This window comes from Sceloporus undulatus, chromosome 2, assembly GCF_019175285.1.
Source record: "Sceloporus undulatus isolate JIND9_A2432 ecotype Alabama chromosome 2, SceUnd_v1.1, whole genome shotgun sequence".
Classification (NCBI taxonomy): Eukaryota; Metazoa; Chordata; class Lepidosauria; order Squamata; family Phrynosomatidae; genus Sceloporus; species Sceloporus undulatus.
The window spans coordinates 137928927-137945764 of record NC_056523.1 but is presented as its reverse complement, the minus strand read 5'-3'; the positions used below and the strand labels follow the sequence as shown (position 1 = coordinate 137945764).

At 41.8% G+C, this 16838-nt stretch overlaps 1 protein-coding gene across 1 annotated transcript in view; it reads right to left on the bottom strand.

Annotated features, from left to right (window-relative positions):
- TRIM47 (tripartite motif containing 47) overlaps positions 1–16838 on the bottom strand; it is a 34108-nt gene that overhangs the window by 5132 nt on the left and 12138 nt on the right. The window contains 4 exon segments of the mRNA XM_042453700.1: positions 4017–4091; positions 8381–8576; positions 12363–12593; positions 14967–15062. Coding sequence (XP_042309634.1) covers positions 4017–4091; positions 8381–8576; positions 12363–12593; positions 14967–15062 — 598 coding nt within the window.

The window sequence follows — 16838 nt, the reverse complement described above, 5'->3', positions numbered from 1 at the left end:
AATACGCCAATGCTGCAACCAATACATATTCTGCAAAGCCTGGTATTGTCTAGGTTTTTTTTTTAAGTTAGACTTATTTTTTGTATGTCAGTTGTATATTTGCATGCATGCACACACATGTGTACTGAGAAGTGGGGAGAGATTGAAGGTTTGTGTTGTTCTGTATTGGATGAGAAGGTGTGCTGATGCAGCTTAACAGATCGTCAGCAGAAATAACAATGATAAAAACTAACACTGTATCAGTAGAGGTCTGCAAAAGGTCTCCCCACCCTACAACCTTCTGAAGCAGATTTTGAGGCTGAGCAAGAAGAATTGCCTCCTCCATGTTCTGCTGGTAGAATTAGTTCTTCCACCAGAAACACTCTATTACATTTCATCTAATGTTTTGTTTGTGGCCCTATGGTATGTTTACCTTAGGCCTGGAATGAAGAATACCTGTATTCTATGCTGAAGAACAGCAGCACCATGAGATACAGAAATGGAGGCAACAGTGGGAAACCAAAAGTGTTTTGCACTATCCATTGAATGTGCAACACTGAATGGGAGAGGTCTATGCTACCTATCTAGCAGTGGCAGGAATGATAACCTGAAGAACAGGAGGTGGCAGCACAGACTAGGTCAAATGAAAGGAAACCTAAAAAGTTCCAGAGCTTGGAAACATTTATTTATTTTGGATTGCAACACAGAATTCCCCAGCCAGCATGGAAGTGTCCAAACTTGGAAACATTATTTATTCTGGACTGCAACACTCAAAATCCCCCAACCAGCATGGAAGTGGCCAAGCTCACTGTGAAATGTTGTTGTACAATTAAGTACCTATTCCAATCCCTCTTTAAAATAAATACCAAATATAATAACTTAAGAGTGTCTACCAATGGCAAAGAAAGAAATCAAGAGGGATTTAAACATCATAATTTAGGAACAGTTTGGAAGCAAAGGGCTGGAAATGAGTTGACATTGATGAAATACTGCCATACGCTGACTAATAAGAGCCCTTCTGTTTCCTATTCATTTTAGCAAAAACTGCCCTCATGGTTTCAGGTTTTTCCCCTGCAATCATGAGGGCTTCATTTTAAACAATGAGAGCTCAGATTCTTGGGAGACTACACAAAAACATTTAAATTCCCAGACCTCCTGCTAAAAGTAGCAAGGCTGGTAAACAGTGAGGCACTGAACATACTTTCCTTAAAAAAAAAAAAAAGTACTTTTGACTATTTGCTTTGACTGCTTAATAAGAAGGAGGTTTATAGAGACTCGAAATGCTACTGTTGTTGTTGTCAGAGTATAATCTTAGCCTATATCACAAGATTCCAGGGTACAGTAAAATCAATTTTAAAACACTTTAGAATAAGTTAAATGTCAAATAACAGGGAATATTTTATATAGTTTCAAAGCATACTCATTTAACAGTTAAAAAAATAAAACAATTAAAAACATGGTCAGATTTGGGCAAAAATTGTTAGATCCCATTTTACCATGTTTTGGTAAAAGCCATGTTGTAACATGCTATTGGATAGAACCTGGCATCAGTATCCATCAGACATGTAAGAAGAGGGCATTCTACAGTCAAGGTACTACAGAAGAGAAGGCTCTCCACCACAGAAAGACTTCAGTCCTTGGGCAAGTGCAGTGTCAAGAGAGGCATTTCTTCAAGTACAATATTGGGATCCTTGGCTTCAAAAACATGTTAGCAGCCAGTGCAATTCCTTTAAAACCAGCTATATGGCTTTTATAAAATGTCCCTGTCAGCAATCTAGTGGCTGAATTTTCCACTAGCTGCAGCTTCTAAATCATTTCCAGTTGCAGCCCCACATACAATGAAATTACAACAGTCTTACTGAGAAGTTACTAGTTCATAGAATCATAGAATTGCAGAGTTGGAAGAGACTGCAAGGGCCATCTAGTCCAACCCCCTGCCATGCAAGAAATCTCAAGCAAAGCATCCCCGACAGATGGCCATGCAGCCTCTGCTTGAAGACCTCCAAAGAAGGAGATTCCACTACACTCCGAGGAAGTGCATTCCATTGTCGAACAGCCCTTACTGTCAGGAAGTTCTTCCTAATGTTGAGGTGGAATCTCTTTTCCTGCAGCTTGGATCCATTGTTCCGGGTCCTGTTCTCTGGAGCAGCAGAAAACAAGCTTGCTCCCTGCTCAATATGACATCCCTTCAAATGCTTAAACAGGGCTATCATATCACCCCTTAACCTTCTCTTTTCCAGGCTAAACATTCCCAGCTCCCTAAGTTGTTCCTCATAGGGCATAGTGAGTTGGAATAATACCTTGTATATATATTGAACAGCTATTTATCTTGTAAATCCAAACTTCAGATCTATTATTGGAGAGCCAGTTTAGAAGAAAAATGTCCATAGGTTTGAACAGAAGCCAGGTTTTGCATATTTATTTTCCTGAATCTGCTAAGATATTTTAGCACAGGGCCATATTAAAGAGAAGTTTCATTGCTAACTAGGCTTGATCTTTCCCCCTCCTATTCTAAATTCCATTGTTAGATTTTAATTCTCATGTTTACTGCTTCTCTTGGTGTGTTGTGTATGTATTTTTGTTCACAAACCCATTGATTGTATGTGAAGAATAGGAAATATGCAGAGATGCCTTCCTACAGTGTGGTATTGAGAAAAGGAAATCACCCAAAATGTTGGTGGATCTCTGTTCACTTTTAATTTACCCCTTTGCCAGCCACTTCTACTCTCCATTGTTTGGGAGGGTCTCTGAGTTCCTGAGACAGGCTCTTCAGGGCAGCTGAGGGGGCTGCAGGGCATGGAAGTATTGTTGTTAATTATCAAGTTGGTTTCAACTTATGACATCCCTATGAATGAAGGTGCTCCAAGACCCTCAGTACAAGGGCACAGTACAAGGTGTTGGTCAATACCTTTAAAGCCCTTCATAGCTTGGGCCCAACCTATTTAAGGAATTGCCTTCTTTCCGTACAATCCGCCCCATGCACTCAGATCCTCTGGAAGGAACCTGTTGCAGTCCATAAAGAACAGATTGACTGCGACCTCGCAGAAGTCTTTCTCCATAATCGCTCCAACCTTACAGAATGGCCTGCTGGACGAGATCCGTCAAATTACCAACCTAGATAACTTTAAGAAAGCTGTCAAGACGAATCTCTTCTGGAAGGCCTTCCCGGAATAGAACCCAGCCATATAGAGATCCTCCCATATACATATATATCTGATGATTCTGCCCACCGTTATTGTATTATTGTTTTTAGAGTTTATTATTTGTAATTTTAATTGTTAGAACTGTTTAATCCTTTTTTAAGGGATAGATTGTATATATTGTTGTATCATTTTAATGTTGTACGCTGCTTTGTTTTAACAAAAGCGGGATATAAATAAAGTTTTATTTATTTATTTTATTTCCAGACTATGAACTGTATGAGTTTATCATTTCCTTTACTTAGTTAAATTTACACCTTGTCTTTCTATGTGCTCAAGACAGTTTACATGGCTGTCTTTCTACCCACTGTATCCTCATAATCCTGTAAGATGTGTCAAGCAGAAATCTCTCTGAGCCAGGTCATGCAGTGAGTGTCATGGCTATCATGAAATGTAATAGACACTTGTAACTGTTGTGTGTGACTTCAAGTTGTTTCCAATTTATGGCAACCCTAATGCCATATTATGGTTTTGGAGCAAGATTTGTTCATAAGGGGTTGGCTGTTACCTTCCTCTGAGGCTCAGAGTGTGTGACTTGCCTAAATAGTGGCTCTCAATCACATACAGTCAAAATTAAGTACTTTTCACTCTTGCTGGTTTAAGTAGTGGGAAAGTAGTTCATATGTTTAATTTTCACATTTAGGTCAAGTAACTGAAAAGCATTTAATTTTGCCTGGCTCAGGTCCATAATTTTCATCTTTGATTTGTTTTGTCATGGAATCTATATTTTCATGACATCTATATATGTGTGCTATCCTGAACACTGTCCAAAGTTGCTCTGTTGACAAAAGAAAAGAAAAGCCAAGGAGTACAATACATAAAATGAAGTGGTCTTACATTTGAGAAAGTAGTCTCGTGACTCCAGAAAGGCAGAGTTGGTGTTTTTGTCAGAAATCTGGGGCCCCACAGTCACTGTAAAGAGAGGCATTTGTCATAAATTTCTATCAGCACATGAGTAGCAAAACTGAAGCAAAGAACACACAGTATTCCAGATAACCACTGGGTGGCACATCTTCCCTTTTAACCAGCTGTTTGCAGTAGCAGCAGAATTGCTGTGCTTAAGATTTTTAAACAATGAAATCACAACAGGAAAACTTGAAAGGTTGCTCTCCCGGGATCCAAGATCATATGCTTATTATGCAGATCTAAAGCATTAGCCAGCAAAGAGAGTTGCTCTTATCTTTGCTGTGGTCCTCTACTGATCCAAACACAGAGAGATGGAAATAGAGGAATGTCTGTTTTGTGGAGTTGTTGGGGAAGGCAACCTTCTCCTGCAAAGCCCTATTTCCTTTCTATTCACCTTCCTTCATGACTGTGTGTGTATTTGCAGAGAGAGATTTTTCACCTCTCATGGGTGTCATGCTTTTCCTTAAGTTGGATTTTACAATAATAGCCAGGGTGGGAGGAAACGATGACCTGGAAGCAGCTGGAGCAGTTATCCTGTGGCCCATTCACAGTACAGAATGATAGCACTATTACTATATATTGTTATTGTTATTTGGAATTTTGGCAACCCTAAGGCAACCCTATCAAAGGCTTTTTTGGGCAAGATTTGTTCAGAGGTGATTTGCTATTGCCTTTCCCTAAAACTGAGAGCATGTGACTTGGGTTTCATGGCCAAGCAGGATTTCAAACCCTGGTCTCCAGAGTCACAGTCCAACACTCAAACCACTGTGCCATGCTGGCTCTCATATACACTTGTGTATAAGTTGACCTCATGTATATGGAAAAGGCAGGTTTTGGCACCAAAATTATGGTATGGACCTGCGGATAAGTCAAAGGTAAAAGTTAGGGGGTGCTGTCATTTTTCTGCCCAAGCATTCAAAAAGGCCTTTTGCCACTCTACTTAAAAGAGGTGAGGATGGATTCTTTTTTTTGATAAAAGTAGAGAAGAAAAAAGATTAATTTTTTTGAGGGGGGGGGAAGAGATAAAAATTAAAGTACAGTACATGAGTTCCTGCTTTTCAACAACCCATTCTTTCATCTCTTCTAATTTACTACCCAGTATCATACATTTGACGCTTGGCCTGCTCTTTTGATCATGCGTTGTATTAATGGGTTCCAGTTACAATTTCTTTTTTTTTAATATAAAAACTTTATTTTTAATTTCAAGGTGTCAAAACAGTGGTTCTGGTGGAGAGATGGAGTGGGACTTCATTGGGTCTTTGGGCACAACCTGTACTTCAAGAGGGGTTGGAATGGGGTGAGAAGGGAGGGGAATATAAGAGGAAAGGAGTGGGGAGTTACCACTATGAGCACACAGTGTCTCAAGTTCCAAAGTGACACCATGGGAGGAAAAGATGAAAGAAGAGTGGCACTCATTCACAGCACACATGCACACACAAATACAAACATGCCAAGGGAGAAAAATATTTGACAGGAGGAGGCACTGCCACTGGGATGCTTCAGAAAGAGCTGCCAAGTGGAAGGGAGAATTTACAGATAACAACATGAGAGAGAGGAGAGAAAGAAGCCAGTGTCAAATAGGGTGGGTATTCTTCCACGGCTAGCTGCTTCTTAAACGAAGTGTGCAGCTTTCTCTCTCTCTCTCTCTCTCTCTCTCTCTCTCGTGTGTATACGAAAGTTAACAATTTTAAAAAAAATGTTGTTCCTACATGCATGCAGCTGTTTTTTTAATGTTAATTTTATATTGTTTTAATTAGATGATTTTAACTGTTTTAAAAATATTGCTGTAAAGTTTTTAAAAGTGTTTTTGTCTTGTGAGTCACCTTATGTCCCTTTCTGGTAGAAAGGCGGCATAAAAATGAAATGAATAAATAAAATAAAATGAATAAAATAAAATAAAATAAAATTAGCTGACCCCACAGACACAATCCCTGATGCCCCAAGTGAAGCTGACCATCTGCCCTCCAAATCTCACTCTGCTTCTCGCAACCAGCCTGTCAAGGTTGTTGTGGCCCTTTTAAATTATACGTGACCAGAACCCATTAGCTGACCTGTGGATAAGTTGACCAATGTTTTGGGGGCTCTTTTTTTCTTACTAGAATTTCTCAATTTATACATGAGTATATACAATATTCCACTTTAACTGCCATGGCAAAATCCTATAGAATCCTGGAATTGGCATTTGAGGGAAGGGCCTTTCGAATTGTCAGCTAGGACTTTCCTCTGGAGCCTCTGGCCAAACTACAAATCCCAGGATTCCACAGAATGCATTCCACTTTAACTGTAAAATCACAGTGCTACTAATTATGGTGTGTGAATGGGCCCCTGCACTTACTGAACATTCAGGAAATATTCCTCTTTTCAGCAGTGCAGAGGTAAATGTTGAAGTGCAAGTGCTTCCCATGACTGTCACGCTCCCATGAAAAGGTCTTTATACAGTTGTATTAACCCATATCTATGTGTATGTCTGTTTCTACCCACCTCTACCTCATGCATGTGGAGAGGAGAACTTGCAACAATATGCTACTGGAATTAACCATTCCCTCACTCACTGTGAGGGTTGTAATATAGAAGGAACAGGGAACCTTGGAATCAGGGAGAGCAGAAACATCACTAATTTCCAGGCCTATGAATACTACCTCCATTACAATACTGCGTTCTCTCTGCCCCACAGGGGTTTGAAACATGCCCACAACGGCAACAGCATACTAATGCAGACTACAACAGGAAGGAAGCCGAAGCTTCTTCAGTGAAAACTATCCATCATACTGTGATGGTTTCTTTGGGTAGCAGCTGGAGGTCATATTGGGGATGGGGAATGGCCCTAGTTACAAAGAACAGCAATGCTGGTCAAATGGAATAAGGGGAAAAACTAATATAAGGTTTTATACAGCTGTACAAGGAACATGCAAACAACTGGGAATTTTAAACAATGCAATTAGATGCTAGAGGAGAGCCAACTACCTTCTCTTGCAACTGAGCCAGCAACATCAGTTCTAGTTCTGGCAGGACAGGAAGTCTTGAAACTAAATCCTGGTAATTAAAGATGTCTTTTTCCTTGTGTTCTGACAGACAAGGCTCTATTTGAAGGGCCGCCAATTTGGAGATGCTCTCCAAACCACCACTGGCCACACCCGGTGATGTCTGTTTGTTGCCTACTGATTTATTTGAGTCATTTTGGAAACCTCATAAAACCTCAGGCATAAGGCATGAGGCCCAGAAACCTGAGGCCAAATTAGAAACTTGTTATTATGCAATTTTAGAGCGCCTGCACTCTTTGCAACACTTTTACATGTGGGCTATAGTGCACAATATCTTTTTCCTTTCCCTTTCAGGCTACTGGTACTTCACGTCCTCTCATGAGTCACAAATGCCAACTTGTAAAATGCTTGCGTACTCCTTATAAAACATCAGAGGTGTAAAGGATGACCTCCAATCCTATAAATCAGAGCTGGGCAAATGCAGCCGTTTTGGTCCCCCCTCCCACCAACAGTTCTCATCACCCCTAGTCAATGCAGCTAATGTTAAGGAATTATGGAATTTGCCATCTAAAAGCTATTATTATTATTATTATTATTATTATTATTATTATTATTATTATTAATTTAGTTATATAGCACCATCCAATGTACATGGCACTGTACAAAATTAAAAGGTGATGAATTAGGACAGTGGTACTCAGTGGTGATTCATGGACTGGTGCCAGTCCACATGCCATTCTCTGTCAATCTCTGGAAATTTCACACCAAAGAAAGAAGCAATTGCAGTCAATGGGCACAAAGACAGTACTAGTTCCTGGCACAATTGGCGGGGGGGGGGGGGATGCCAGTCTCCCTTTCTGATTGCCTAAGAAGAACTGAACAAGAGGATGAACTACAGCTTTCTGAAAGATATCAACAGATGGAAGATTTCAGAGCAATGGTAAAAAGAAGAACCTGAGAACTGGATGAAAGGAGAAAAAGCCATATGTTTTGTTACATCTAACCCATTCACAGTCACAGAGACTGCTACAGCTCCTAGAAATTTAGAGTTACAGTCTACCCTTCCCTTATGCGGGGGATCCGTTTCACCCCCCCTCCTGTGTAAGGGGAATTTTGCATATGCTCGAGCCCCATTTAAATGGTCTTCAAAATGTCTTAAGATTTCCCTGAAGTCCAAGCCAGCATGGCCAATGGTAAAGGTTTTTGGGAGCTGCAGTCAAAATCATCTGTGAGGTCAAGGGATCCTTCCTGATGTCACAATATGGTACAGGATTTTGTATAAAAAACAAGGGTGACATTATACCCACTACCAACCTTCTGGCATACCATAAGGAATGGATCCACCATCTCCTTTCCCTGAAAGCTGGTCCCATTGGTTCTTGCAAATGTTCACTAGTAACTCCTTGACAGTAAACACTGCCTGGCTTGATTTGATAAAATTCAGTTCTTTTGAGAAGCCTGTACATGGGAAGTTTTTCTCTTCGGCAGCTATTTGCAGTGCTTGGAACTCCTGGGCCAAAAAAAGAGAACACAGTTAATAGACAGAAAGTAGGACTTATTCACAGACCCACCTATGGCTGTAGCAGCTCATGATATGGAAATAGACATACCAGAGAAAGGGCGGGTGGGGAACACACAGCTATACTGGCTGTAGCTGTTGGCACAAAGAGTTCCTGGATCTACATTTGGAACAGAGATGAGTCCAAGAGAGCCTCCTCCCTATAGTGTCCCTTTTCCCAGCCTCTATAAATAAAACAGATGAGAACACATCACCCAGGAGAGACTTGGGCAGCATCCACACTGAAAAAATTAATCCAGTTTGACACCATGTTAACTGCCATAGCTCAATGCTATGGAATTCCAGGATCTGCAATTTTGTGAGATATTTAGTCTCCTCTGTCAGAGATCTCCAGTGGCACAAAAAACTACAGATCCCAGGATTCCATAGGATGGAGCCATGAGAGTTAAATTGGTGTCAAACTACATTAATTCTGCAGTGTGGCAGTACCCACAGACAGAATTAAGCACTATCACATCCTACTAATGAAAGCTATACCTATACAAGCTATGGAGCCCAGTGCAAGAAAGAAAACCCTGATGGATCTCTGTGCATGAAGATTCTCATGCAAAAAGATACCTGTCAGCCCATTCTCAAATGCACATGTTCACAATTTGTCTGCTAAAGCTGGAGAGCATAATGTGGGCCTTGGCTGCTCCCCATATAGTTCCCACAACTCCCCTCCCAACAACTTCCCATAGGATCATCTAGGGGAGAAAAATGTGATTCCCTCATTTCTGAGATCCCATCACTAGGAGAAGGAGGAACAACACAGGAATATCAGGAGGGATCCCAAAGGGAAAACGTTCATCACCAGTGCATCCCTAGATCTCAGTGGTTCTTGTCCCTGCATCCAAGAAGTGGAAGGATTAAGGCTGTGTGTGTGTGTAAGACAACACACACACACACACACACACACACACACACACAGAGAGAGAGAGAGAGCGAGAGAGCTTTTATACAGGAATAATTATTAGACATTTAAGATTAGCTACGACTTCTGTTGTGTGCATGGTTCATGACAAGGCCAATGCTACTGCTGAAGAATGCATGTGATACCCTCAGTGATTCTCTTTAACTGCCCTCGAACAAGGACGTAGCCGGGGGGGGGGGGGGGGGGGGTTTGTCCCCCCCCCTTCAGGCCCTGGGGGCATTCAAGCTCCTTCCTCCCCCCCCCCCTCCTCTCCATTAAAACCACGGAGCTCTGAGAGGGGAAGGGGGAAAGACACACCAAGCTCTTTCCCTTTCGTTTCCATAGGAGTCTGGCTTCCACTCCTCCTCCCTTGTGCTTTTGCCAAAATAAAAGTCTCTTCCAGGGAGGGAGGAAGAGTGGGAGGGTGTGTGAATCAAGGGGGCACTTTAAAACTCCTCCGTCCCCTCCATCAAACGCACGGAGCAGGTACTAGAGGGAAAAATTCACTGGGCAGGGAGGCTGAGCGAGAGAGAGAGAGCGGGAGGGGGGGGGGAGGGAGGGAGGAAGAATGGGAGGATGAGGCTCTCCTGCCGGCCCTGGCAAAGCCAGGAGGAGCCCAAGTGCCGCCCCTAAACTTCTGTTGCGGGGCCTGAGGGGAGGGGCCAAAAAGCCCTGGAGGAGAGGGAGCGAGGGAGGGACAGGAAGCTGCATCAGGCTGCATCCACACTCAAGAAATAACCAGGTTTGGCAGCGATTTAACTCTTTTGTGGCTCTTGGCTATGGAATTCTGGGAGTTAGCATGTTCTGGGGTCCAGATATCAAGGCTTGGCCCTTTTCTGCTCCTTCCAGCCTTGTTTTTTTTCTCATTTTTAAAAGAAAAATAAAATAAGATACACTTAGCTGGCCCCTTTTCAGCATATCAATGGGGATGCTCTGATGGAGAGTTCCTGCATGGCAGAATGGGGTTGGACTGGATGGCCATTCTTGGGGTCTCTTCCAACTCTAGGATTCTAGGATTAATTAATTAACCTAAGGATTCAGTCTAAAGATCTTGGCCTCTCTGCCCTCCTGCCTTGGAAGCAAAGTCCATTGGAAGACCTCTGGGTTTTACTTTGCAAGGAGTTTTTATTTTCCTTATTTTTGTCTTTTTAAAAGAGTTTCCCCAAAATTCTGCCAGAGGATGAATTGGAGCTCTGGAGTCCTATGGCTCTGCTCCAGGCAATGCTAGACTGCAGGGCCCATCATCCAGCAGCACCACAGACTGCTGGGAACTGCAGTCTAATAAGGTGCACACTGCAGAAATAATCCAGTTCGACACCACTTTAATGCTATGGAAAATCCTGGGATTTGTAGTATGTTGTGGCACCAGAGCTCTCTGACAAAGAATGCTAAATATCTCACAAAACTACAATACCCAGATGTTGTTGTTGTTATTATTTTCTTAAATCCCGCCTTTCTCCCAATATACAGACTCAAGGTAGTGATTTTCCATAGCATTAATCTATAGTATATCTTTCTACAATGTAGATGGACACCTCCATTACATAATTTGTTGAGGATGCTTTGACTGGGAGTTCCTGCATGGCAGAATGGGGTTGGACTGGATGGTCCTTCTAGGGGTCTCTTCTAACTCTATGATTCCATGATTCTGTAGCACTCTGAGCCTACTGTGATTTTAATTGTTTTTAAATGTATAACATTTTAAAGTTATAAAGTCTTATAATGCAAGCCATGCACTGATGGACTATTGCACAATAATTTTGTATTTATTGATTTTATACCCTGCCTTTCTCCCAAAATAGGATTCTCTTAAAGGGGTTTGTTTATTATAAAAAGAAAGGAACGTATAATGGCTTGGAATTAAAAATTATGATAGATAGATAGATAGATAGATAGATAGATAGATAAGTCTTGGAATTAAAAAGTGTGTGTGTGTGTGTGTGTGTGTCTTAAAATTAAAAATCCCTCTTGGAAGTGGGAATGAAATGTTGTGTGGATGCAGCCTGGGTTCTTAGCTCAGCTCAGAAGTTGGAATGCAGTGTCTCAAAGCATGAGCAGAGTGTCTCTGAGCATGAACAGAGTGGCTGCCGCTCATTGCTTGAACAGCTGCGCTTTGCTTTATCGAGCTGAATTTATCTGATGTAAACGCCTTCAGAGGAAGGACTCAGTTTGCATCTGCACTGAAAAAAATAATCCAGTTTGATGCCACTTTAGCTGCCCTTGGCACCATATTGTGGAATGCTGGGACTTGTAGTTTGTTGTGGCACCTGACAGAGAAGGCCAAACAGCTTCTCAAAACTACAAATCCCAAGATTCCATAGCAGCACGGAGCCATAACGGAAGTTCAAGTGGTGCCATTCTAATGTAAACGCTCAACCTCCTTTTTGTGTCGGGGGGGGGGGCTCTTAGCCTCTCAAAATGGTGGCACTTAGTCTGGGACCCCCCCTTCCCAAAATCCTGGCTATGTCCTCGAATCAAGTACAAACTAAAAATCTGCATCACTTAGAAGAGTTATATTTGTGGATAACAACTTGTAAAACCCCACCAGCCAGCATGGCCTTCGGCCATGAAAGGGTTTTAAGATGCCCATGTGCACTTGAAGTAAAACTATGGGCAAGACAGCAAAAATGGTCTTGCACTTACAAGTTGCTGCTGTATTTTTTTCCAAAGAGAGGAGTTGCAATATGTAGGCTGCAGTTTATCTACTATTACCAGCAGGGGAAGGGCAAGGCTGGGCAAAGATGCCTTTCGTTGGCTGCCCCCCCCCCCCCTGGACTTTCTCCTCCTGACTTATCCTCCACTGGAAAAATGCCTAGAGCACCCACCTGTATGAAAGAGATAGTGTCTGTGCAGGGGATCTTCTCCAGCTTCTGCCTACATTCATTCAGCGTGGTGTGTCTCTCTTCCTTCTGCCTCAGCTCCTCTTCTGCCCCACTCAGCATGGTTCTTTCACCATCATCAATGAATTCAAGAACTTCCTTCTGAAATGCTGCAAGGACCCGGGCTGTCTCAACAAAGAGTTTGATGACCTTTTCCTTCTCCTTCTGAGCAGTGCCCTAAACACACAGAGGTGGTTTTATGCCAATGCAGAATGCAGCTAATACACCATGGTACCCCCAAATATGTACAGTCTATGATCTTCTTTTGAAGGGAAATGGAAAGAACCACAAAAAGTATTCCAGAGACTTAAATTTGAGAAGTGCCAAACAGGATGCTAAATGTGTCATCAGAAAACAGGTCAATATTTTAAATAACAGATGAAGTAGCAGCAATAGACAGCGGTGTTCATCAGTGCTACATTACACAAAATGGAGGGGGGGGTCTAATCCTTTCTTCACGATCATGACAAAAACCCCAGCCCCACATACATGCTGCTATGAACTTAGCAATAGCAATAGCAAGTACATTTATATACCGCTTATCAGTACCACACTTCCTAAGCGGTTTACAAATTGTAAGCTAATTCCCCCCAACAATCTGGGTACTCATTTTAGCAACCTCAGAAGGATGCAAGCTTGAGTCGAGCTTCAGCCCTTTTGCTAGTATTGAACTCGCAATCTTATGGTTTGTGAATGAGTGGTTGCAGTACAGGCATTTAACCACTGCGCCACCAGGGCTGATAACATATGAGGAAAGACTCCTTTGGTGCAAAAGGAAGCTTTACCTAAGCCAACTGTCCATCATCATCATCAGTATCCCACTCTTTTCCCAGGACTGGGACTCAGACTGGCTTTGCAGCATTAAAAACAGTACAATTAAAACATTAAAAAGGAATTAAATTATTATGGTATTAAAACAGATAGTTATTAAAAGAATAAAACATATTTTAAAAAGATAAAACTATAAATAAGGGGGGAGGGGGGAACTGTAACAAATTTTTAAACTGGTCCAACATCCCAACCTGTCCTTATAGCAATTCCTGTGTGAACAGGTAGGTCTTCACCTGCCGGCGGAAGGCCATCAAGGAATGAGCCATTCTGATCACCCTGGGCAGGGAGTTCCAGAGTCCAGGGGCAGCTACCGAGAAGGCCCTCACTCGCGTCCCCACCAACTGTGTTTGTGATGGTGTTGGGATAAAGAGAAGAGCTTCTCCAGATGAGCTCAGAGTCCGGAGACCAAGACAGCCTCCTTGGATTGAGGTGGGAAGGAGTAGTAGAGTTGAGTGTCATCTGCATATTGATGACACCTTACCCCAAAACTCCAGACAACCTCTCCCAGTGGTTTCATGTATATGTTAAACAGCATAGGGGACAATACAGAACCCTAAGGGATTCAACAGGTCAATGGCCAGGGGGGGTCAAACAGGAGTCCCCCAGCACCACCTTCTGGGTTTGCCCCTCCATATATTAGGGGGACGTATTAATCAGGACTAAAGCTAGGGAAGCAAAGGTTTTGGCTCCCGTCAATGCATTACTGATGAAATTACCAGTTCATGTTGGACTGCAACTCCCATTGGCCCTAATCAGCATAGCTAACTGGAAGGGATAATCAGGAGTCTCCAGTTCAACAATATTCTAAGCATAACTTCTGGCCTGCTTTACATTGTCAACTGCAATTAGCACCATAGCTGTTCAAGATTTAACACTCAACCATGGTTTAATCTTTGAGCAGGAATCTGAAGCCAGCTAATACTGAAACAGTGGGAAGGATTTCTCATGAACCCCTAAACTACATGTTAATACCACTTTAACTGTCATGTTTTTTCATCCTACAGAATTCTGGGATTGATAGTTTGATGACGTACTTACAATTCCCTGCTAGTCCAGTTCCCTGAAGTACAGTGCTAAAGTTCTATAGCAGGAAATTTAAATTATTCCACCAAGCTAAAAATCACAGCATTCCATAGGGTGGAGCCATGGCACTTAAAAGTGTATTAATCAACTCTAAGAAATTGGGGAAAGTATTAAACGTGCATGGCAATTATAGGAATACTTTTTCCTGTCCTTTTTATATTTTCAGAAATTAGGAAGCCTCTCCCTGTGAATTCAGAAGAATTTGAATTATGCACTATGAAGAAGGCTCCTTTTGACCCCTACACCTTGATATGCTACATGTCTGTGGGAATGGAATCTCCACTTCCAATCATGGAACATTCAAATGTATGACCCTCCATCTGTAGTTTTCAAGAAGCACAATGTCATTCTGCTAAAAGTGCAGATGAACTCTTGTGATACTTGTGCATAGCAAAGTGTGTACAGGAAGGAGCATTTTCCATTTTTGTTTTCATGCTATTTAAAAGGAAACTTCACAACACTGTAGTAGAATGGGTAGGGTAACATCTCTTGCCTACAGTCATGAATCCTGTCTGCCATCAGAGGTGTGGCAAGGAATTCTCTGGAAAGTCAAAGCAAAACAGAAAACAGGGCATGGGGAAAGACTCAACATTCAGCTTTTACTCTTGGAATGAAATAAAAATGAAGTCATCTTACTTTGATAAGGTCGATTGTTCTCTTTGTCTGGGCAATAAGGACTCCAAGTTCATCCAGCTGATTCTCTACACTGCTCAAGATTTTTGGTCTTTGGGCCTTCCAGTTAAAAGAAAAATGGGAAGGGGGAGAGGGAAAAATCAGAATCTTAATTTGCACTTACATAAAGGACCTTTATGTTCTAATCATCATGACTAAGAATAAAACACAAGTAATTTGCTGTCCATTAAAAATATAATTATTACATTTCTATGAAGATGCAAAATCCATGGGAACCTGAATATAGAATCCAGGATACAGATGGTGGAACTTTATTTTGCATACATCCCATCTCTCCCACATATACGCCTATGTTCCCTGTCCACTAATTCAATTTATTTTTCAGTTAATAAATTTAGTTACAGGTCTACTCTGCTATCTTTCCTCCAAGGAGCTTAGGCAACATACCATGACACTTCTCCCCATTTTTATTGCTACAACAACCCTGTAAGATAGAGCAGGCTGACATACAAAGACAGGCCCAAGGCCATCAGTGTATGGGCATCTGAAACTCCTATAATCACTATAACATGATGACTTCCAAGATCAGACAGGATCAGGTGCCTTTAGGGCATTGTCTACAGGCCCTGTAAAGGAAATTGTGTTTCCTGCTCCCCCATCATCCAATATTTTCAGTTCTGACTGTGAACTTGCTAGAAAGAACAAAATGCTACTGTTACGGAGCTCCAAACTCTACTGAGGCAATCTGCTGGGATAAGATCAGACAAAGAGGCTTGCACTGAAAGGAACAATTATTGCACTAATCAGAAACAGAAACAGACACAGCCCAAACCATATCAACATCCTTGCCCACACCAGAAAGCAAGGAAATCAGAGTGACTTGAAGAGAGCTTATCTGGCAAAGCCATAATAGCCCACTGACCTATGAAAAGCAGACCCAGTGAAGGGAAGAAGAGATTACTCAATAAAGCAACCCAAAGTATTTAATAAAATGCCAGATATTTGTAAAAGGAGAGCCACTCCTTTTCCCAGTGTGGTGAGTGGTGATAACACACACACAAACACACACTCACACATGAACATGAACACACACACTTAAAAAAACCCCAATAAAATAAATACAATTATTTCATCTTAGCATTAAACAGACCTACAACAAACAAATTGGTGGTTAAGCCACCTTGAGTCCCAGTTTTGGTGAAAAGGTGGAGTATGAATACATTTAATAAGTTAACAGTAACCACAGAAAAAGTGGGGAAATGGGTACATCAGTTTGAGAATAGCCAGAAAAGTGGCAGACTCAGAAGCATATTTATTTGTTACATTTAAATCCACCTTTTCCGCTATGAGCTCAAAGCAATGTGCATGGCTCTCCTTTTATATAAAACCATAAAACTGTTCACATATATCCAGTTTCTTCTAAGACAGCTAGTGTAGTGTAGTGGTTTGATTGTTGGAGTAGGACACTGGAGGCCAGGGTTTGAATTCCTGCTCAGCTATGGAAACCCAGTGGGTGACCTTAGCTCAGCCCCGCTCTCTCATCCTCAGAGGAAGCCAATGGCAAAATTCCTCTCAACAAATTCTGCCAAGAAAACCCCATGATCAACATAAGTTGGAAATGACTTGAAGGCATACAACAACTTTCTGCTACTCCCAAGCATGTGCACATACACACATACCACAAAAAGTTTTTAAGAGTCTCCATGAAAATAAGCTGGGGTGGGAATAATGTGGCCCTGCAGATGAAATTGGACTGGAGCACCCAGCATTCCTCACCATTAGTTATGCCTGCTATGGCAGCTGGAAGCTGCAGTCTAACAAAATCTGGAGGGCTCTCCCAGACTGAATTGTATGGACGTATAAATAAAACTTATT